Source organism: Bombina bombina, chromosome 8, assembly GCF_027579735.1.
Source record: "Bombina bombina isolate aBomBom1 chromosome 8, aBomBom1.pri, whole genome shotgun sequence".
In the NCBI taxonomy this organism is placed as follows: domain Eukaryota; kingdom Metazoa; phylum Chordata; class Amphibia; order Anura; family Bombinatoridae; genus Bombina; species Bombina bombina.
In genome coordinates this window covers 124,627,029-124,648,708 of record NC_069506.1, presented here as the reverse complement: position 1 = coordinate 124,648,708, position 21,680 = coordinate 124,627,029, and the positions used below count along the sequence as shown (strand labels likewise).

Sequence of the window (21,680 nt, the reverse complement as noted above, 5' to 3'; positions counted from 1 at the left end):
TACAAAATGAAGGGAATGGGAAGAGTTAAAAATGTTAGCTCATGGATAAATTACTGGATAAAAGACTGGGAGCAATGAGTAGTAGTAAACAGATCATACTCATTTTGGACAAAAGTAATCAGTGTAGTTCCCTAGGGATCAGTACTGGGCCCTGTTCACTTTTTTTTTTTTTTTAGATTAAAGGGACAGTATACTGTAAAATAGTTTTTCCATTAATGTGTTCACAATTGCTTTTTTTACCAAATGCAGAGTAAAAATGTATGAAAATTAGCTTTTTAAGGTTTATCTGTGTATATTAAAGCTCTGATTTTGTGTTTTGAAGCCACAACCTAATAAAATGGGTTGAGCTTGTAGGTATAATCAGATCTCATTACTTTATCACATTGTGTACATATACTTGCTTCTTTATCTTATATCTGTCCATAAACCAATCACCAATACTTGGAGAGAATAATAGAAAATCAACATTTTATTACCCTATCTCTGCTATATCCCACTGGGACCGTCATTTCTTCTGTTGGCTGTGTTTACACAGCTTATCTATAGCTTGGACCTGCGGCCACAAACTTTCAGAATAGGTGTGGATACCACTGGCTAAATCTACTATTTAAAATGCCAATATAAGAGTAAATGAGCTACTTGTAAACAATTTAATACACTCCAGCAGGTAAAGTGGATCATTGGGAACAAATTAAAGGGGAGAAAATATTTGAGTAAACTGTCCCTCTATGAACAACACATACAACTTATGCATTTGGTACATCAAGTACATCACAAAAAGTTTGAACACAGACAACAACAATAGACAGCATAATTATACATCTGTTGACCAGCAATATTGTGGAATATTGTATATAATAGATAATACCTGAGAACTCAACTCAAGGGCCCTGTTCTGTTTAATTTTTTTTTATTAATGACTTGGAGCAAGGATTAAATAGCAACATTTCTATTTTTGCAGATGATACAAAGTTGTGAAAGGTCATGAGGTCAGTGCAGGATGAAATTGCTTTACAAGGGGATCTACAAAAATTAGAAGAATGGGCAGGTAAATGGAAAATGTGATTTAATACTGGAAAATGCAAGGTTCTACATTTTGGAAGTAAAAGTAAGCAGGCAACCTATTATTTAAATGAGACTAGACTTGGCAAAACAGAGGAGGAAAGGGATTTGTGAGTACTTATAAATAACAAGCTAAAGATGGGTGCACAATGCAGGGCAGTGGCTTCTAGGGCTAATAAGATACTAGCATTGATTCAAGGGAGGAAAACATAATTTTGTCACTATATAAATCCCTGGTAAGACCTCACCTTGAGTATGTAGTGCAGTTCTGGGGACCAATGTCAAAAAAAGACATTGCAGACTTAAAAAAAAAGTTCAGAGAAGAACCACAAAACTAATAAGGGGAATGGAGAATTTAAGCTTGGAGGAGAGGTTAGGTCTTCAAAAAAGGCGCTTGCGAGGTGACATGATTACTTTATATAAATATATTCAAAGCCCATATACAGAGATGGCAGAAGCTTTGTTTATTCCACGCTATAAATTCAGATTCTACAGTTGCATGTCAGAAAGGTCTTAAAGGGACATTATAGACCACAATATATCATAATATGGGAGAGCAATTAAAGGGACATGCAAATTATAATTGAGCTAAAAATGAAAGAAAAAGCCTGAATATAACTGGGAAGGAAAGATAGGTCCATTTGGTGCAGGGTTACACAATCTCTTGTTTTATTTTATTTGTGTGTATAAGAAAAATATGATATATAAAAGGGGCATGAAACCCAAAACTTTTTATTTTATGGTTCAGCTAGAACATACAATTCTAAGCAACTTTCCATTTTACTGCTAATATTTAATTAGCTTAGTTAAATTGGTATCCCTTGTTAAAAAGCATACCTAGGTAGACTTAGTAGCAGCAATGCACTACTGGTAGCCAACTACTGACTGGTGGCTGAGCATATATGCCTTTTTTCATTGGCTCACCTGATGTGTTCAGCTAGCTCCCTGTTGTGCATTGCTGCTCCATCGACAAACTATTCTCCAATCGGCACTCTAGCAACAAAAAGTGCTGTGCAGCTAGAGCGCTGATGGGAGAATAGTTCAAACTGGCAACTAGTCAATTTGAAATTCAGAGAAGTGCCATTGCAATTCTACTGTATTTAATTGTCTTTTTAAAGGGATATGAACCCCAAAAATGTATTTTGTGATTCAGACTCAGCATACCATTTCTCTTGTTAAGTGTATCCAGTCCACGGATCATCCATTACTTGTGGGATATTCTCCTTCCCAACAGGAAGTTGCAAGAGGATCACCCACAGCAGAGCTGCTATATAGCTCCTCTCCTCACTGCCATATCCAGTCATTCTCTTGCAACTCTCAACTAAGATGGAGGTCGTAAGAGGACTGTGGTGTTTTATACTTAGTTTATTTCTTCAATCAAATGGTACCGGAGTGTACTGTTTATCTCAGGCAGTATTTAGAAGAAGAATCTACCTGCGTTTTCTATATTCTTAGCAGAAGTAACTAAGATCCTTTGATGTTCTCACATATTCTGAGGAGTGAGGTAACTTCAGAGGGGGAATAGCGTGCAAGTTTTCCTGTAATAAGGTATGTGCAGTTAAAATATTTTTCTAGGGATGGAATTTGCTAGAAAATGCTGCTGATACCGAAGTAATGTAAGTAAAGCCTTAAATGCAGTGATAGCGACTGGTATCAGGCTTATTAATAGAGATACATACTCTTATAAAAGGGTATTTTAAAACGTTTGCTGGCATGTTTAATCGTTTTTTACATGTGTTTGGTGATAAAACTTATTGGGGCCTAGTTTTTTTCCACATGGCTGGCTTGAATTTTGCCTAGAAACAGTTCCCTGAGGCTTCCCACTGTTGTAATATGAGTGGGAGGGGCCTATTTTAGCGTTTTTTGCACAGCAAAAATTACAGACACAGACATCCAGCTTCTTCCTGCATGATCCAGGACTTCTCTGAAGGGCTCAAAAGGCTTCAAAAGTCATATTGAGGGAGGTAAAAAGCCACAGTAGAGCTGTGGCAGTTGTTGTGACTGTTTAAAAAACGTTTTTGTCATTTGTTATTCCATTTTTGGTATTAAGGGGTTAATCATCCTTTTGCAAGTGGGTGCAATGCTCTGCTAACTTATTACATACACTGTAAAAATTTTGTTAGTGTAACTGCATTTTTTCACCGTTATTTAAAAATTTGGAAAAATTTGTGTTTCTTAAAGGCGCAGTAACGTTTTTTATATTGCTTGTAAACTTGTTTTAAAGTGTTTTCCAAGCATGCTAGTCTCATTGCTAGTCTGTTTAAACATGTCTGACACAGAGGAACCTACTTGTTCATTGATACCTTAATACAGGCTCTGAAGCCTGTCACCAGGAAAATCTACCATAAGATATGGTGTAAATATCTTTATTGGTGTGAATCCAAGAGTTACTCATGGAGTAAGGTTAGGATTCCTAGGATATTGTCCTTTCTCCAAGAGGGTTTGGACAAAGGCTTATCAGCTAGTTCTTTAAAAGGACAGATCTCTGCTCTGTCTATTCTTTTGCACAAGCGTCTGGCAGAAGTTCCAGACGTCCAGGCATTTTGTCAGGCTTTGGTTAGAATTAAGCCTGTGTTTGTTGCTCCCCCGTGGAGCTTAAACTTGGTTCTTAAAGTTTTTCAGGGAGTTCCGTTTGAACCCCTTCATTCCATTGATATTAAACTTTTATCTTGGAAAGTTCTGTTTTTGATGGCTATTTCCTCGGCTCGAAGAGTCTCTGAGTTATCTGCCTTACATTGTGATTCTCCTTATCCGATTTTTAATTCAGACAAGGTAGTTCTGCGTACCAAACCTGGGTTTTTACCTAAGGTGGTTTCTAACAGGAATATCAATCGAGAGATTGTTGTTCCATCATTGTGTCCTAATCCTTCTTCAAAGAAGGAACGGCTTTTGCATAATCTGGACGTAGTCCGTGCCTTGAAGTTTTACTTACAGGCTACTAAAGATTTTCGTCAAACATCTGCCCTGTTTGTCGTTTACTCTGGACAGAGGAGAGGTCAAAAAGCTTCGGCAACCTCTCTCTCCTTTTGGGTTCGGAGCATAATACGCTTAGCCTATGAGACTGCTGGACAGCAGCCCCCTGAAAGGATTACAGCTCATTCTACTAGAGCTGTGGCTTCCACCTGGGCCTTTAAAAATGAGGCCTCTGTTGAACAGATTTGCAAGGCTGCGACTTGGTCTTCGCTTCACACCTTTTCAAAATTTTACAAATTTGACACTTTTGCTTCTTCGGAGGCTGTTTTTGGGAGAAAGGTTCTACAGGCAGTGGTTCCTTCCATTTAAGTTCCTGCCTTGTCCCTCCCATCATCCGTGTACTTTAGCTTTGGTATTGGTATCCCACAAGTAATGGATGATCCGTGGACTGGATACACTTAACAAGAGAAAACATAATTTATGCTTACCTGATAAATTTATTTCTCTTGTAGTGTATCCAGTCCACGGCCCGCCCTGTCCTTTTAAGGCAGGTCTAAATTTTAATTAAACTACAGTCACCACTGCACCCTATGGTTTCTCCTTTCTCGTCTTGTTTCGGTCGAATGACTGGATATGGCAGTGAGGGGAGGAGCTATATAGCAGCTCTGCTGTGGGTGATCCTCTTGCAACTTCCTGTTGGGAAGGAGAATATCCCACAAGTAATGGATGATCCGTGGACTGGATACACTACAAGATAAATAAATTTATCAGGTAAGCATAAATTATGTTTTTAAAAAGGTTTCCATTTTACTTCTGTTATCAAATTTGCTTTGTTCCCATGATATTCTGTGTTGAAGAGATACCTAAGTAGGCATCTGGAGTACTGCATGGCAGGAAATAGTGCTGCCATATAGTGATCTTGCAAATGGATATTATTCTTGCAAAATTGCTGCCATATAGTGCTTTAGAAATGGACCGACTGCTTTTCAATTTTTTTTTTTAAAGAGAACAAAGAAAATTTTTATTTCTTTAACCCCTTAATGACCACAGCACTTTTCCATTTTCTGTCCATTTGGGACCAAGGCTATTTTTACATTTTTGCGGTGTTTGTGTTTAGCTGTAATTTTCCTCTTACTCATTTACTGTACCCACATATATTATATACCGTTTTTCTCGCCATTAAATGGACTTTCCAAAGATACCATTATTTTCATCATATCTTATAATTTACTTTAAAAAAAATTATAAAATATGAGAAAAAAATGGAAAAAAACACACTTTTTCTAACTTTGACCCCCAAAATCTGTTATACATCTGCAACCACCAAAAAACACCCATGCTAAATAGTTTCTAAATTTTGTCCTGAGTTTAGAAATACCCAATGTTTACATGTTCTTTGCTTTTTTTGTAAGTTATAGGGCCATAAATACAAGTAGCACTTTGCTATTTCCAAACCATTTTTTTTCCAAGATTAGCGCTAGTTACATTAGAACACTAATATCTTTCAGGAATCCCTGAATATCTATTGACATATATATATTTTTTTTTAGTAAACATCCCAAAGTATTGATCTAGGCCAATTTTGGTATATTTCATGCCACCATTTCACCGCCAAATGCAATCAAATACAAAAAATCGTTCACTTTTTCACAAATTTTTTCACAAACTTTTGGTTTCTCACTGAAATTATTTACAAACAGCTTGTGCAATTATGGCATAAATGATTGTAAATTTTTCTTTGGGATCCCCTTTGTTCAGAAATAGCAGACATATATGGCTTTGGTGTTGCTTTTTGGTAATTAGAAGGATGCTAAATGCCACTGTGCACCACACGTGTATTATGCCCAGCAGTAAAGGGGTTAATTAGGGAGCATGTAGGGAGCTTTTTGGGGTAATTTTAGCTTTAGTGTAGTGTAGTAGACAACCCCAAGTAATGATCTAGGCCCATTTTGGTATATTTCATGCCACCATTTCACCGCCAATTGCGATCAAATTAAAAAAAAAGTTAAATTTTTTCACAATTTTAGGTTTCTCACTGAAATCATTTACAAACAGCTTGTGCAATTATGGCACAAATTGTTCTAAATGCTTCTCTGGGATCCCCTTTGTTCAGAAATAGCAGATATATATGGCTTTGGCGTTGCTTTTTGGTACTTAGAAGGCCGCTAAATGCTGCTGCGCATCACATGTGTATTATAGCTAGCAGTGAAGGGGTTAATTAGGAAGTTTGTAGGGAGCTTGCAGGGTTAATTTTAGCTTTAGAGTAGAGATCAGCCTCCCACCTGACACATCAGACCCCCTGATCCCTCCCAAACAGCTCCCTTCCCTCCCCCACCCCACAATTGTCCCCGCCATCTTAAGTACTGGCAGCAACTCTGCCAGTACTAAAATAAAATATATATTTAGGCTTTTTTTTTTTTTTTAAAGCATATTTACATATGCTGCTGTGTAGGAGCCCCCCTTAGCCCCCAACCTGGCTGATCCCCCACCAAACAGCTGTCTAACCCTCCCCCTCTGCCTTAATGGCCGCCATCTTGGGTACTGGCAGCTGTCTGCCAGTACCCAGTTTATAAAAAAAAAACAGTTGCTTTTTTATTTTTTCCCCATTTTCTGTAGTGTAGCTCCCCTACCCACCAAAGAACAAACCCCCACCCCCTCCTAGATACCTTTGACTGTTTGTTTTTTTTTAAATAAAAAGCTTTACACTGATTAAAGCACAGTCTTTTCTGTAGTGTAGCGGTTCCCACCCGCTCCCGCCCCGTGCACGCGCCCGCCGCCCGGCGTGCACGCGCGCGCGCCTGTGCGCGACCCCATCGCCCCCGCCCCCGATCCCGCCCCCCTCTACATTACCCGGCCCATCGATGGCCGCCCACCCGCCTCCCAAGTCAGCTCCCACCCACCAACGTTACCGGCCACTGATGTCCGGTGCAGAGAGGGCCACAGAGTGGCTCTCTCTGCACCGGATGGCCATTTAAGGTTATTGCAGGATGCCTCCATATCGAGGCATCACTGCAATAACCGGAAAGCAGCTGGAAGCGAACAGGATCGCTTCCAGCTGCTTTCCACACCGAGGACGTGCAGGGTACGTTCTCAGGCATTAACTGCCTTTTTTCTGAGGACGTACCCTGCACGTCCTCGGTCGTTAAGGGGTTAAGGTTTCCATGAAACCAACCTGAAAAACTGTATTCTTTTGATTAATATGGATAATAGTTTAGGATTTCTAGCAAATATCTTTTAATTTTATTTTTTCATAATAACTGTATTATGCTAACAACAAATTCAAATTATACTATTACAGGTAGCCCTCAGTTTACGCCGGTGTTAGGTTCCAGAAGGAATAGTTGTAAATCGAAACCGTTGTAAATTGAAACTCAGTTTATAATGTAAGTCAATGGGAAGTGAGGGAGTTAGGTTCCAGGCCCCTCTCAAAATTGTCATAAGTAACACCTAATACATTATTTTTAAAGCTTTGAAATGAATACTTTAAATGCTAAACAGCATTGTAAACCTAATTAAATAATCACACAACAGACTGTAATGTTTAATGAACAAAAACATTTTTTTACTTGCATTTTTCTGCAAACAGTTCTCTGCATTGTTAGCATGTTAGATAATATTGGGTCTGCACCTATTCTATGCATTTCATTCTGGAGTGATTAATAGGCAGTTAGGCACCCTCACCTCAAGCAGCGGGACAGGAAGATAATAGGGAAGTGGCTGCTAGATCTTGTTGCTTTGAAAGCTGCTCGATAGCTAAGGTCTGTTCTGTGTACACAGATTAATTTCAGTCTGCTAAGCTTGCATAACTTTTCTGCAACACAAGCGGACAGCTCCACCTACTGGCTATTTTAATTAGTGCACTGCTTTTCAATGCTTTTCAATAGCAGTCACATGACTGAAAAAAAGGTTGTTATTCTGAAACGGCGAAAATTGAACCGGCGTAAACAGAGAGCCACCTGTACTGATAATTTGTATATAATATTGGGGGGGGGAGCTATTTTTTTTATCTTGTGTTCTTATTTAATGGTAAGTTGTCCACTTGAAGATAGGCAGTATCTTTAAATTAACATGAAATAGTTCTCCTTTATATATTCAAAGTAAAGCTAAAAACATAAATATATTGTGTTAAATAAAAGCAAACAACGTTCTTGCAACATTTTAAGTGTAGCCCCTTACTATAGTGACTTAAGGGAGCATATATGCTGATAACTGAAGTTTCATTATGCCTCTTCTGAGCAAGGGCAAGAAACTGTCCTGTTTATCATTCACTGAACAGTAAAGCAGCTCATGTTGCTCTAGAAGATTTATGAGATTAAGATATATACGCCTTCCTGTAGAGACCACAGCCCCCTTGTCGGGAAGTGACAGGATTTAATACACCCTGCACATAATTTTAAAATGATTTATTGAAACATATTACAATGATACCTGCTTAGTGCTTTTTTTATTACATGAGGTTTGAAGTCTGCTAAATGGTTAAACAAAAGGGGAGGGTTTTGTTTTCTTCACTTGTATAATTTTCCTGAATCCTCTACGGCTTTGCTATCACTCAGAACCTATAGTTTTGATTGTATGCTACAACCTCCAGTGGAATGTTTTTTTGTTTTTAGGGTGTTTTAAAAAATCCACACTGCCACTGAACTTTAGAGCAGTGGAAACAGTTTCTCTAAAGTGATGAAACACACTTCAGTATCTGGCAGTCTGATGGAAGAGTCTTGGTGAGACAGATCCCAGAAGAACACTATCTACAGGAATGCATAATGCCTACTGTAATGTTCAGTAGAGGAGGATACTTGTCTGGGGTTGTTTTTCAGGGTTTGGTTTTGGCCCTTTAGTTCTAGTGAAAGGTTATCTTACTGCTACAGGATACAAAGACATTTAGACATTGAGATGTTCCAGCTTTGTGGCAACAGTATAGGGAAGGCCCTTCCCTGATCAAGCATGACTATGTTCCTGTGCACAAAGCGAGGTCCATGAAGACATGGTTTGACACATTTGATGTGGAGGAACTATGGGGCCTGCACAGAGCCCTGACCTCAACCTTATCTAACACCTTTGGGATGAATTGGAACTTCAATTGTCTGACCTCGTCCAACATCAGTGCCTAACCTCACAAATGCTCTTTTGGCTGAATGTTGCGGCTGTTATAGCTGGAAGGGGGAACAACTCCATATTAATGCCTATGGTTTTGAAATGGGATGTCCAACAAGCTCTTATAGGTGTGATGGTCAGGTGTCCACATACTTTTGGCCATATAATTTATATGAGTCAGTAACTCAATAATAACTATTACATGATTACATTTTTTAAAAAAAAATCTAGTGCTCATTTGAAATTCAGAGTGATATTGTATTGTCTTTTTATTATGCATTTATTGATTATGCAATTCTACTGTATTTAATGGTCTATTAATATTTAACCATTAAGTGCAGAATTAATTCATTACACACATCTACTGCTGATAGAAATATTTCTTATAACCTCTCTTTACTCTCTCCTGTCTCCTTTCTCTCCATATAAATAAATCTAAAATATGTAAGGAACTCTGTATAAAAATTGCTGTGGTTTACGCAGTTTTTTTTTTTTCTTTTTAGATTAAACATTGATCATCCGTTATTTTGGAAGTTCTGAAATTTGCAATACCTGGAAGCCTTTTCGGTAAAAACTGAATTTTGCATCTTTCGCTTGAAAGTGCAGAGAATAAAGACTCATTTGTAACCTGCAGAATGACTTCAGAACTGGAGAGCAGTTTAACCTCTATGGACTGGCTTCCACAACTCACTGTGAGAGCCGCTATTCAAAATAGTGATTCTGCGCAACATGGTCATGGAACTGGTATCTCAAAGAAGAGCGCGCTTCTTGACTCAAATACGACACTGGACCAGGAAGACGTACAACAGCACAAGGATGGAAAGCCGCCATATAGTTACGCCAGTCTTATTACTTTTGCAATCAATAGTTCACCAAAAAAGAAAATGACTCTGAGTGAGATATACCAGTGGATCTGTGATAATTTTCCGTACTATAAGGAGGCCGGCAGCGGCTGGAAGGTAAGACTTTCTTTTTCCTAGCAATGAGGAAACGTGTTAACATCCTGCAGTATTTCATTATACAGTTTATAGAAACATTAACATCGTAAAGAGATATTAAACCGTTTGTAATTGAAAATGCTTAATTTATGTGCAGCATGCATATACTTTCATTATTTATGTTACATTTTCTTTTAGTCTAATTTATCTCTCAAAATTGTGGGCTTTCTAATTTTCTTCTGTAATAAATAAAGGGAGGCAGCCATGTTGTAACTGAGATTTAAAGCCTTGTTTTTTTTCACATCTCTTGCAGAGTTCAGTTAGTAACAATAATAAATGAGCTTATAAAATAACTCTCACGCAAGGTTTTTCGCTCCCTTTAAAGGTATATTAAACAGTGCTTCTTTTGTAAAAATCAATATGCTAAATCAAAGTGAACATAAATAGAAACAGTCTGTGTAAATTAAAAACGGGAAACAACTTACTTGTTTTCTTGCAAAATGAGCACTTAGAAATTCTCAGTATAGCCCGGCCCACATATGGGAGCTGACTTGTTAGAAACTGGCACAAGCACATTTCAGCTTTAAATAGAAGCAGTTTTGCATACTTTAACATAAATTGATTTAATGATAATTTGTGCAACAAACTTTGAAAGAAAAAAAAAGAAGCAAATTATAGCTTTATATTTTTCTAAAGCTTTAGCTGGGTAGTCATTGCAGTCAGCCTGGTGGTGTGCCCATTAAATAGATCCTTGGGCAAGCACTGTTGTTTTTACACTATAATGGCCTTTTAACTTTTATCCCATTAATGCTTCCCAGGTATCTATTTTTCTGATGCTGGAGTGTGGCTGGTGAGAGATTGGAGAGTTTATTTCATGGAATGGATTTATTAAGATTTGGGAGACACAGAGAAAAAGAATACATAAAAGATTAATTGATATTTGGGATACAAAATTATTTTAGGGTAACGATTCATTGATATTTAAGAAGGTCCAGTGACAGCCATAGCAACCTGGACAGTGTCTTTATACAATATTTGACCTTGTTTGTTGACTGGTGGGTCTTCTCTTCCTTCAGGCTCAGCCCATTTTAAAAGGCACCTTGCAGAAACTTTGATCATAAATCTTTAGAGCTTTTAGACTTACAATGTCTTTGTAAAATATGTTAGCACTGAATCAGTTTGCTTTTTGGCTTCTTATTGATAAGTATTAATGTAAATATAAATCTGTGATTCCAAGGCGGATTGGAACATGAGCATTCATTTCAGGAGTATCACACAAATCAGATCTGGTTTGGTAAAACTACATGAGAAGATAAAACGTTTGACTCCATAGCAATCCACATAGAGAGCACCGTGGCCGAACAAATACAAATTGCTGCACTTAATTGTTATAATTACTCTTCGCACATCATTATCTAAACTCTTAATTATGGCTCAGTTGCCCATTCCACTCAGACTGTTTACATAATTAGAGATGTTCCACTTTCATACTAATTTACCATTCGTCATCCAGTTAAGGAACATGTGAAATTTGATAATTCCACTCATTGCATCACGTTAAATGTCATCTACGTGTTGTGACAAACCCTCTTTGCTTGCACAGTGACTTTGGTATTTATAAAGCGTTTTATTTTGTTTTTAGAACCGCAATACATATTACCCAGGTTGTGTAATTTGATAATAGCCTTTCACAATTTATACAAGATCATCTTTCTGTTAAATTTCATACTTTCTCTTATAATACTTATTTGTGGGCCTCTGAAATATACACTGCATGCAACACAAAACCTGAAATAATAGGTAGGCTTGCTTAATAGTTTTATTGTTTTACAAATTGAAAAATATATTCAGTGGCAAAAAGTTTAGTTTAAGCCAACATTTAAGTTCCCAGGTTAATGTGCAGGAAATGCAGGCACATACATGTTTGTAATTAAAGGGACATTCTAGCCAAAGTTAGAATCCACATGAATGCATTTCAGTTTTGAATAGAAGCTTTTTTTTTGTAATATACAGGTATTAGCAAAAATGCTTCTAATAAAAGCTATAGCTGTTTCAAAAGTGTATTTAAGTATGCACCGTGCACTAGCATTTTAAGCACAGCACTTGCTCAGAGAGCCCTAAGGTGCTTGTACCAGCTGCTGAATTTAAAATGTTGGTGCACTGAGAATATCCAGATATGCTTTACATGCACGTGCAGAGAAAACTGCTAACACTAAAAGAGTGATAACTCTTACTAAAAGCATTTTTGCCAATTCATGTGTATTACAAATATGTTTCTATTCAAAGATGTAATTCATCTATGTGCATTTAAATTTTGACTGAAATGTCCCTTTAAATAAATTCTCATTTTAAAGGGACATGATACCCAAATGATAAATCACTTAAAACTCATGCAGCGTGTCTTTAAAAAGCTGACTAGAAATATCACATGAACATCCTTATTCAAAAGGAAGGACTTGTATCACATAATTATCTGATTAGCTAGTTGTACCCATTGTAAAGAGACTTTAAACATCCAGTTCCGTGACTTACTAGTGAGCGGGTATGTGGCATGTGCAGGCTCAGTAACTATTTATAGTGAAATATTATGAGATCTCAGTGAAACAAAGTGTTGCCTGTGGCCATATTCAGCATTAGTTTAGCAAACAAATGCAGGATTTTTGAATTTTTGCCCATGTGTACTAAATACCCATCACAGAGATAGGGGCCTATATATAATGTATAAATACTCTCACACAAAAATGCTAACTGAAAAGTATATGTCCCTATCCTATTTAATACTCACTTGGGCAGCAGTTAATGCAGCACTAGTTTCTCAATGGTGAACACTCTCCTTTTGTTATCAGTTAGCGGCCCCATCTACTCCTTCACGGAGATGGCTGTGAAGCAACAGAAAGCTGAATGTGTGCAGTTAGAGGTCCAAGCAAGGTTGCTGGAGAGGGCCAGGTCAGAAGAAGATCATAGACAGGGGAGATGGACTGAGAAATAAGGGGGACAGAAAACTTGTCAAGGATAACACACACTACTGTTTACCCTACATGTTGGTCTCCCATATTCTCTTGGTACAGACAACTGTAAGAGGTGGCTGGCACTTTTTCATGGTTCAACAGCCTTAAATAGTTAGGCCCCTACCATCTGGCACCTGGTATATGCTGGACTCTTTTTAGGGAATATATTGAAACGCGTGGGGGAGGGGGGCAGAACCTCACCTGAGGACCCCCCCACTGCCCAGCCTATTTTAGGAAAACACAGGATCCATTTTACAAAGCACACAGCAGAAGATAAGATTGTAATTCTTAAGTCATATGTTCATTCTGGGTGATTTACAGGCCATGCTTTTGCATGATTTGTCACGAGACAGTAGAGAAAAGTGCTGCACAAGGAAATACTTGTGCAATAACAGCTGTAGGCAGTGGACGAACCTTTTGAGTGCTTAGCACTTTCCCACCTGGGTGCTAAGCTGATTTAAGTTTTTTTTTTTTAATATATATTTTTTAAACCCCCCCCCCCCCGATCCAGAAGACTTGCACAGTCGGAAAGGTTAGTCGATTACCTTTCCAACAGTGGGTCTTGGCGGTCTGTAGCTGCTTAGATGCCTGAGATACAGGCTTCTAAGCAGCATGCCCCCTTTCCCTATACTTGACATTGTCATTTTTAAGTAAAGTTGCACGGTGACGTCACCACGTCATTGCGTGTGACGTCACGACCCAAACGTGAAGCCTCTGCGATGCATACAGCCCAATCGCCGGGGTAGGAGCGGGTGGGAGCCCTCAGATCTCCCTCAAGGTGGGGGAGAGTGCTAGCGACGGCTCTGAGCCGTCGTTCGCACCTGAGTGGGAAACTCTGCGACGGCTCAGAGCCGTCGTTAGCACTCAAGGGATTAATACATTGGGGCTCTTTGGGTTTTGCTTTGATCCTCTGTTTAAAGGGTCCATCTTCACTGGAGAGTGCTAAGTGCTAACAGGAATTCTTGTCGCTATGGTTACATTTCCAGTTTTATAATCATATTTAGATATTGTAATTCTTAAATGTATCCAATTTTTAGATGTGCAAAAATACAAATAAATAAATACAACTAAAGCTCTTATTGTTTTTTAAAGGGACACTGAACCAAATTTTTTTTCTTTCGTGATTCAGATAGAGCATGCAATTTTAAGCAACTTTCTAATTTACACCAATAAGTGCTGTCCAGGGCTGAACCAAAAATTGCCTGGCTCCATAGCTTAGATGCCTTCTTTTTCAAATAAAGATAGCAAGAGAATGAAGACAATGTCATAATAGGAGTAAATTAGAAAGTTGTTTAAAATTGAATGCTCTATCTGAATCACGAAAGAAAAAAAATTGGGTTCAGTGTCCATTTAAGTTACTGTCATACCTAAATTGATTGACATTTTAAACTGTACTCATTGATTGATCCAGTAGTTTTGACTGTGTCATTTTTAAAATTCTTCATAGTGTTGTAGGCGGAAAAAAAACCACACAAAACCAATACACTTCACACTTTTCTGGGCTTGTAGTTGACTGTCAGTTTTAAAAAAAACTCCTTGAGTCATTCAATAGATCTAAACGTGAATTTAAAGGGACAGTAAACACCTTGAGATTTTGAATGGACATTATACACTAGATTTTTCTTTGCATAAATGTTTTGTGGATGATCCATTTATATAGCCTATACAGCTTTTTTTTAAAAAGATAGTTTTGCTTGTTTTTAAAAAACATTGCACTGAATTTCAGACTCCTAACCAAGCCCCAAAGTTTTAGGAGAATACTGATGTATACCTACTCTAGCTTTCTCCTGTTTGTGTAAATAGTCTTTTCATATGCAGAGGAAGGGTGGTGGCTGCTTTTTTTTTGCTATAGAACAACTTGCAGTGGGTGTTCCAGCTAATCTTTTCAGCAGTGCTTAACTGGTAACTTCTAAGTATGTCTTTAAATGGTTTTATACTGTATTGTTAGATCAGCATCTGTGCATATTATTCTTTATAGTAGTGTCTATTACATGCAGTTAAATGAAAATTTGTGTATACTGTCCCTTTAATATATAATGTTTAGTTATATATAATAACACAACTTTGCAATATACCTTCATTGTTTATTTTGCCCCTTTTCATGTAATTTATCTCTGACATTTGGGGATTTTCTAATTCTCAAAGCTGGAAATGCACAATGCATATTAACTTAATGACCATGACTAGCCTTGTTGTATACCGTGACTAGCCTTGTTGTCTACAGACTCAATTCCGAATTGGCTCCTCCAAATAAAGCAAATGGTTTATGGAGTTTGACTATTTAAAAATAACTGCAGTAAACAATATGTTTTAAAAAAATATTTAGAATCAGCTGATCAGTTATTCTATAGCAACACATCAGAAAGTACAGGTTGTTCACTGTCCTTTTAAAGGATCCAATAATAAAATATTCTATTAGGATTAAACCACTGCAGAAGTTTAAACAAATAATTTAACCTAACCCCGCCAGTGATTGGAGGCTACGTGCAGATGCCGTTCTGGGATTAGCTAACCTGTGTCCTGTTCAGTTGTGGCAGTGCATTGCAGCTCCGGAGCAGTTTAATGGTTTAATTCCATTGCGAGCATTGGGCGCAAGATTTTTTTTTTTGCAGTCTGTAATGTGTAAGAGCACGTGAATTATCTTATTACCATTACATTTTATCTTAAAATACCAAAATGAACTTTTGTATAAATAATATTCAAACTAACAATCTTTCTAGTAGCACCCTTCTTAAAACTTGGCAAAAAAGGAAGTGTTTTGTTACTGGACAACAGGTGTATGTTTAAGCTCTCTATTTATTTCATTTTTTTTTTTTGCTGAAAAGCAATTTATTAATCATTTGATTTAACCTAATATTGCACAAGTTTAGTAATTTTAACAGATTATATCTGAACTGATGACTATATATTTCCGTTCTTTGTTTTCTCATTTCTCGTTATTGTTTTATGTTAAACGCTAATTTAAGAAAAAAAAAAAAAGCATTATAAGCAGAGTTGTATTTTGGACTGAACTTTTTGGGGGGAGTGATATGCATTCTTTTTTTTTTTTTTAAAAACTTTATATTTCAAATAAAACATATACAAAATGCCACACATTATGGCGAAATAATAGAACAAAGCATCGCAAAAGTGTGTCAATCTCACATATGAATCAATTATAACATAAGTCCTTTTTAGGTTCCTAAATTACTTTTATCAGCTTTCCGTCGTACAATTTATAAGTCTCTATTTCCTGAGCATCATGATGATCCTCTTGGTGGTTTGCTGATAAAGGTGCTGTCCATGCAAATTGTTATTATTTAGTTATCCACCCAAATATAGGGTTGTTTTGTTTTGATAAACTTATGTAGTACAGTACAGCCTTAGTCTGATACATTTAGGTCTAATTACCCCCATCTCACCATCATATAATAACAGTAAGCTTGGTAGTGATATAGACGTTGAATTGGGGGAAGGGGGCACTCTCTCTCAGCCTGTATGCTCTGTATTTATTTATTTGGGGAGGACATACATTCATTTTAACAAAAGGTTCTGAAATTCTTTTTTTTTTTTTTGCAAAAAAAAAAGTATTTGCATACCTACTATTTGCATTTTGTTAAGACTTCCCTGGATTGGATATCTGAACTAAACCTCTTCTGTGTAAGAAGGTTGCGGTACACTTTTTTTGGGGGGGTCTTGGATCACTGCTCCATGCAGTACATTTCATGATCCTTCATAGCCTTGAGTGCCCCCTTTTAATTCCAAAGACGGTTTTTGTTTTTTAATGGATGCAGTTCTGGGGACAGTGGTGACCTTGGTTAAACATTTATTTTGTAATCCAGAAACTATTCTGTGTTGATTTTGATATATGTTTGGGGCCAATGTTGTTGAAAGGTCTACCTATGGTCAAGTCTCACTCTCTTGTAAGAGGCAGTAAGGTTTTGAGCTAATATATCCTGATACTTAGTGGAATAAATGATGCCATCAATCTTAACAAGAGTCACTGGACCTCTAGTTTCTCCCAGTGTATCGGGTGCGTTTTCTTGCCTACAGTGTTGTTCTGTTGCCAAACATGACAATGTTTTGCATATCCAAAATGTTACATCTTTGTCTCAACGGAGCACAAAATGAGAAAGAAAGATATACATGATTCATATAATTCATATACACAAGTTAGACGTGAACCAGGTAGAAGGAAGTTGATCACACTTTGCAAATTAAGAAATGTAAAGAAGCAGCATTTGGAGACTGGAGTTATATTTAACACACACAATAAAATACTGCATTGTGAACTTGACGGTAGGAAACACTATCCAATCTCTTGTGGTATGTTCTGAATTTTTGGGTATAATCTTGTTGTATAATGAGGAACATATTTTACAATTTAGGAAATCATTTTAGGGAAAAACCTGTTTAGGCATCTTTTTTCAGGAAAAGACTATTACAGCAACTTGTAACAAATTGATGTTGGAGAATAGCAGATTCTGAAGCATTTTAGAAAACTATACTTTTGAGAGAGGTGGATAGATTTGTTGCATAACCTTAAATTAAAAACAGTAAGGGCATTTTGTTAATGCTTTGAAGAATACCAGGAATACTTATGCCTGATTTATGTAATCACTATAATGTTTATTAATGGTCCTCATGGGCTTTGTTCCTGCCGCCAGGTTTGTTTCTATGGGTATTTGAATTACCATGTTGTGTGAGATCTGCTGTTGTCATGGTACTGGCTTTTCAAGAGTTTTTAATCTCATGGTATGTTCATAATTTAAGAGTCTCTTGTGTTTTTTTATTTTTTTTTATTATTGTATTACATTTACATAAAAATAAAACGCAAGTCAAAAAAATACATTGATGATGAAACTTAATCCATTCTATCGGTCAGATTAACAAGAGTTTGAAGGAATACATAAGGTTTAGCATTACAGTGCATTATTAAGGCAGATGTGTTCCTATCAGACAAGTAAATCCCGATACGCCTAGTATAATCACACAAGGAATCTATTTAGAAACTACGCTCTCTGGACTGTTGAGATTCTATAAGAATGCTCACCAGTCCTTCTATTTCCCTGCTGGAATTATATAAATCCACTTTTTCCCCAGTGGTAACGGGGTGTCTTGTTAAGGGGCGTATATTTTATTTTCTTTCTAATGGGAAAGAGTCCACAGCCGCATTCAATACTTGTGGGAAATAAGAACCTGGCCACCATGAGGAGGCAAAGACACACCAGCCAAAGGCTCAAATATTCCTCCCACTTCCCCTATCCCCCAGTAATTCTTTGCCTTTCCTCCCAGGAGGTTGGCAGAGAAGTGTCAGAAGTTTTATTTTTTAAAGAAAAGTACTTTTATTCATTTTTACATAAAGTGTGTCTCTCATGGAGGGTAGTACTCTTCGCAATGGGACAGGAGTTTTAAGTAGTCCTGTTAGTCTCTCAGTGAGGGCCTGGGCGATTGTTAGAGTCCGGAGATGCAGTGGGAGTTCTCTCTGCGATACCATCCCGACTCGTATTAACAGCTCCTCTAGCACTTGGCGTTGCCGAACCTTCGCTTCGCTACCTGATGTATTCTCTCAAGTCCATGGCGGAGGCGACGCTACTATCTGTCACACTTGAAGGGCCGTGTTCCTGTTCCACAGCATAGATTCCGGTAAGATCGTTTCAATTTATCTATATGCATGTTTGTTTTTGTTTTGTTTTTTATAATCTTTATTGATAATAAAATTACGATAACAATATAACTAAACAATTTTCCACATATTTCTGGTAAAGATAGAGCATACAGGTTAACAAACAAATAGTATGACATTTGGCGTATTTTCATTGCCATATTATGGGGGTCATGTATTGCATACGTTTTCTATTTAATAGATCTAAAGAAGGTTATATTTCAACAAGTCAGCACTCTTAAGAAAATACATTTATTATATAAGGGTATATGGCGAGTGTTGCCATACTTAGATACACATGCAGTTCCAAGAGCACATTAATATACGGGGGAAAAGAAGATATGCACGGACAGGTATTGCTGAGATAAATTGGAATAAGCAGTTGCTTGCTAAGAGAGGAGAGGAAGGAGGGGAAGGTACAAGGAGGGAGGGGGGAGGAGGAGGGGGCAGAATGGGGTAGAAGGGGGCAATAGTAAGGGTGGGGAAAGCTCACATCCCTTAAGTGAGGGCACCTTGGGGTATTCACAGTGAGGTGTACCATCTGGTGCTGGAGGGGGACCTTTGCCATTGGCAGTCTGGTTATGGGAGAAGGGGAAGGCTCTATTGCTTACTCTGTCAGGTAAGTCTCCCAGGGCTCCCATATGAGGCTGAATACAGCTGACTGATTTCTCACCCTAAAGACGTAATCCTCCATAGATTTAACATAATGTAAGTAATCAACTACACCCTGCCACCTTGGGGGTTGCGCCTTCTTCCAGTTTCTGGCTATCAGCATTTTAAGCGAGGTCAGCAGGTACATACAGAGGTAACTCTTGTGGACAGGCAACTTTTTGACTCCTATGTGGAGTAGGGCCAGGCTCAGATTAGTAGGTTCAGGTAGATCTAGGGCTATGCAAACAGCTTGCAATTTGGACCAAAGTGGTTGAAATCTGCTGCACGACCACCACACGTGGAGCGGAGTACCCACCTCCCCACAATCTCTCCAGCAGATAGGTGAATGTCCCGGATATAGGGCTTGTAATTTAGTCGGTACAAGATGCCACCTAGTGATGATTTTGAAGTAGAGTTCGTACATGGTAACACAGTGTAAAGCAGATTTAGTTGTCGTAATGGCCTTAGTCCATTCATGCGTAGTGTGGGTCTGTCGCAATTCAGTCTCCCAGGAGGTCATGTGTCTTGTCTTTACGAGAGTGGGGGCTCTCAGCAAGCATCTATAATGAGTGGTGAGGGGCTTATATAGCTGTAGGCCCGCTTTCCATCTAGTCTCCCAGATAGTGGAACTCCTGATCTTATCAGTCAGGAATCCCCACACTCTTAGTCGAACGCTAAGTGACGGGGGAGATCAAACCTCGCAATCATGTCTTGGGTGAAAGGAGGTTACCATTGAGGAAGAAGTCACTTAGAGAGGTGATTTCCAGCTGCCTCCAGTTACTGAGCCTCACATTAGAGAGTCCTTGGAGGAGAGCAATAATGGGATGGATTGGTGAAGGGTGTGGAGCAATCAACAGGTTGTGTCTTAGTTTGAACCATGTCAATTGACATCCCTTGACTAAGTGATTGGAGATAGTGATCCTTGAAGCTAAGTGTGGGGGGAACCAGAGTAGATCTGAGAGATCTATATATGCCGGCAGAGATGCTTGTTCCAATTCTCTCCACCTCGTAGGCGGGAGGTCTCGTCCCCAAGCTGAGGCGTGGGAGATCATCGCTGCCTGTGTTACAATTGGACACTCGGTAGGCCTAAACCTCCCTGTTCAATTGGAGCCTGAAGGGTAGACGCACGAACCCTAGGCTTCTTGTTGTGCCAGACATATGAATTGCATGTTATGTTTTTATGTGACAGACAGGTATGGGTCTCAGTGAGGTTCCTCTGTACGGATCTGGGAATCATGGGATAATTCCTTCCTTAGGGGAGTTTTGTGAACAGGGAGGGGTTCTTTACTCATGTTTCTTATTTGATCACTCTGCTTTGTGTAGTGGGTATTGGCTCTGGGGCTGTGACGTCTCTCAATTCAGGAGAATGGCTTGATGGATTTTGTGGGGCCTATTGCCGCCTTTTCTAGTGCACTTTTTTGGGACTGTACGGTTCACCTATGACCGGGCGTTGTTACGCTGGGTTTTACTCTTCTGCATTTCTGACCATGTGGTGACGAACACAGTCTGTTTTGTTTGGATCTGGTCATAGGAGTTGGTGAGTGCCCCAACCATTGGAGGTGTCAGGTGCCGTTCGTTTTTTATAGAGTCCTATTTTTCTATTTGGTCTTAGCCATGGAGGATTCTGAAGCTGAGACTGTTATAGTTTTTGATTCTTCCTCTTGTGAGGAAGGTCCTTCGGCCCCACTGACGCAGGTTTATCAGTCCAGTCTCTTGTGCCTCCTTAGTGTGCCAGGTTTCTCGGGCTCGGCGAAACAGGGGCCGACTGAGCCATCAGCCTCAGGGGGCTGTGTCCCTCATTCGGCGTATTCCCAACACCGCCCTTCCACTATATTTGCGGTTAACCCTAATGTTGATTCTCCCTCCGCTCAGGGTGGTTTGTTTCCTCTGGAGATGGCAGATGTGTTCCGTTTCAATGTCTTAATGGTGCTGGTTCGCCTGCAGGACCCAGAGGTTTCTGCGCTGTTGTGTTCCTGCCCGTCTGTCCCGGGTGTTCATGCTCCGGGTGGGTTTATGCAGCTTACCCTGGGGGTGCAGGTTACTCCATGTTGCACCTTTCGTTATCGGATCGCACGGCTGGGCGTCTTACTCCGTTGTGTCTTTGACTTATTGGGGGATCTTCTCCTTTATCAGTCAGGGAATGTGCAGTCCTCGAATGGTGCTTCGAGCTAGACTAGTGGTGTGGATCATCACCTGTCGGTCGCTCATGGTTTTTCCCAGATTGTTTTACTTTGGCGGATGCCTTCGAGCTACCTTATTTTCTTTCATCCGGTTAGGATATTTTTTATTTGCTTATTCCTTCGGGAATTTCTGGGATGGACTTGCCTTCTCCGCTAGGGCGGTTTTGGCCCTTGGTCTTAAATCTTGCTGCCC

General features: G+C 38.8%; 1 protein-coding gene across 1 annotated transcript in view; it reads left to right on the top strand.

The window, feature by feature from the left end:
* The window catches only part of FOXJ3 (forkhead box J3), a 379,709-nt gene that overhangs the window by 160,747 nt on the left and 197,282 nt on the right, over positions 1-21,680 (top strand). The window contains exons 3-4 of the mRNA XM_053690556.1: positions 962-1,048; positions 9,570-10,025. Coding sequence (XP_053546531.1) covers positions 9,702-10,025 — 324 coding nt within the window. The 5' untranslated portion in view covers positions 962-1,048; positions 9,570-9,701. The remainder of the gene's footprint in view (positions 1-961; positions 1,049-9,569; positions 10,026-21,680) is intronic.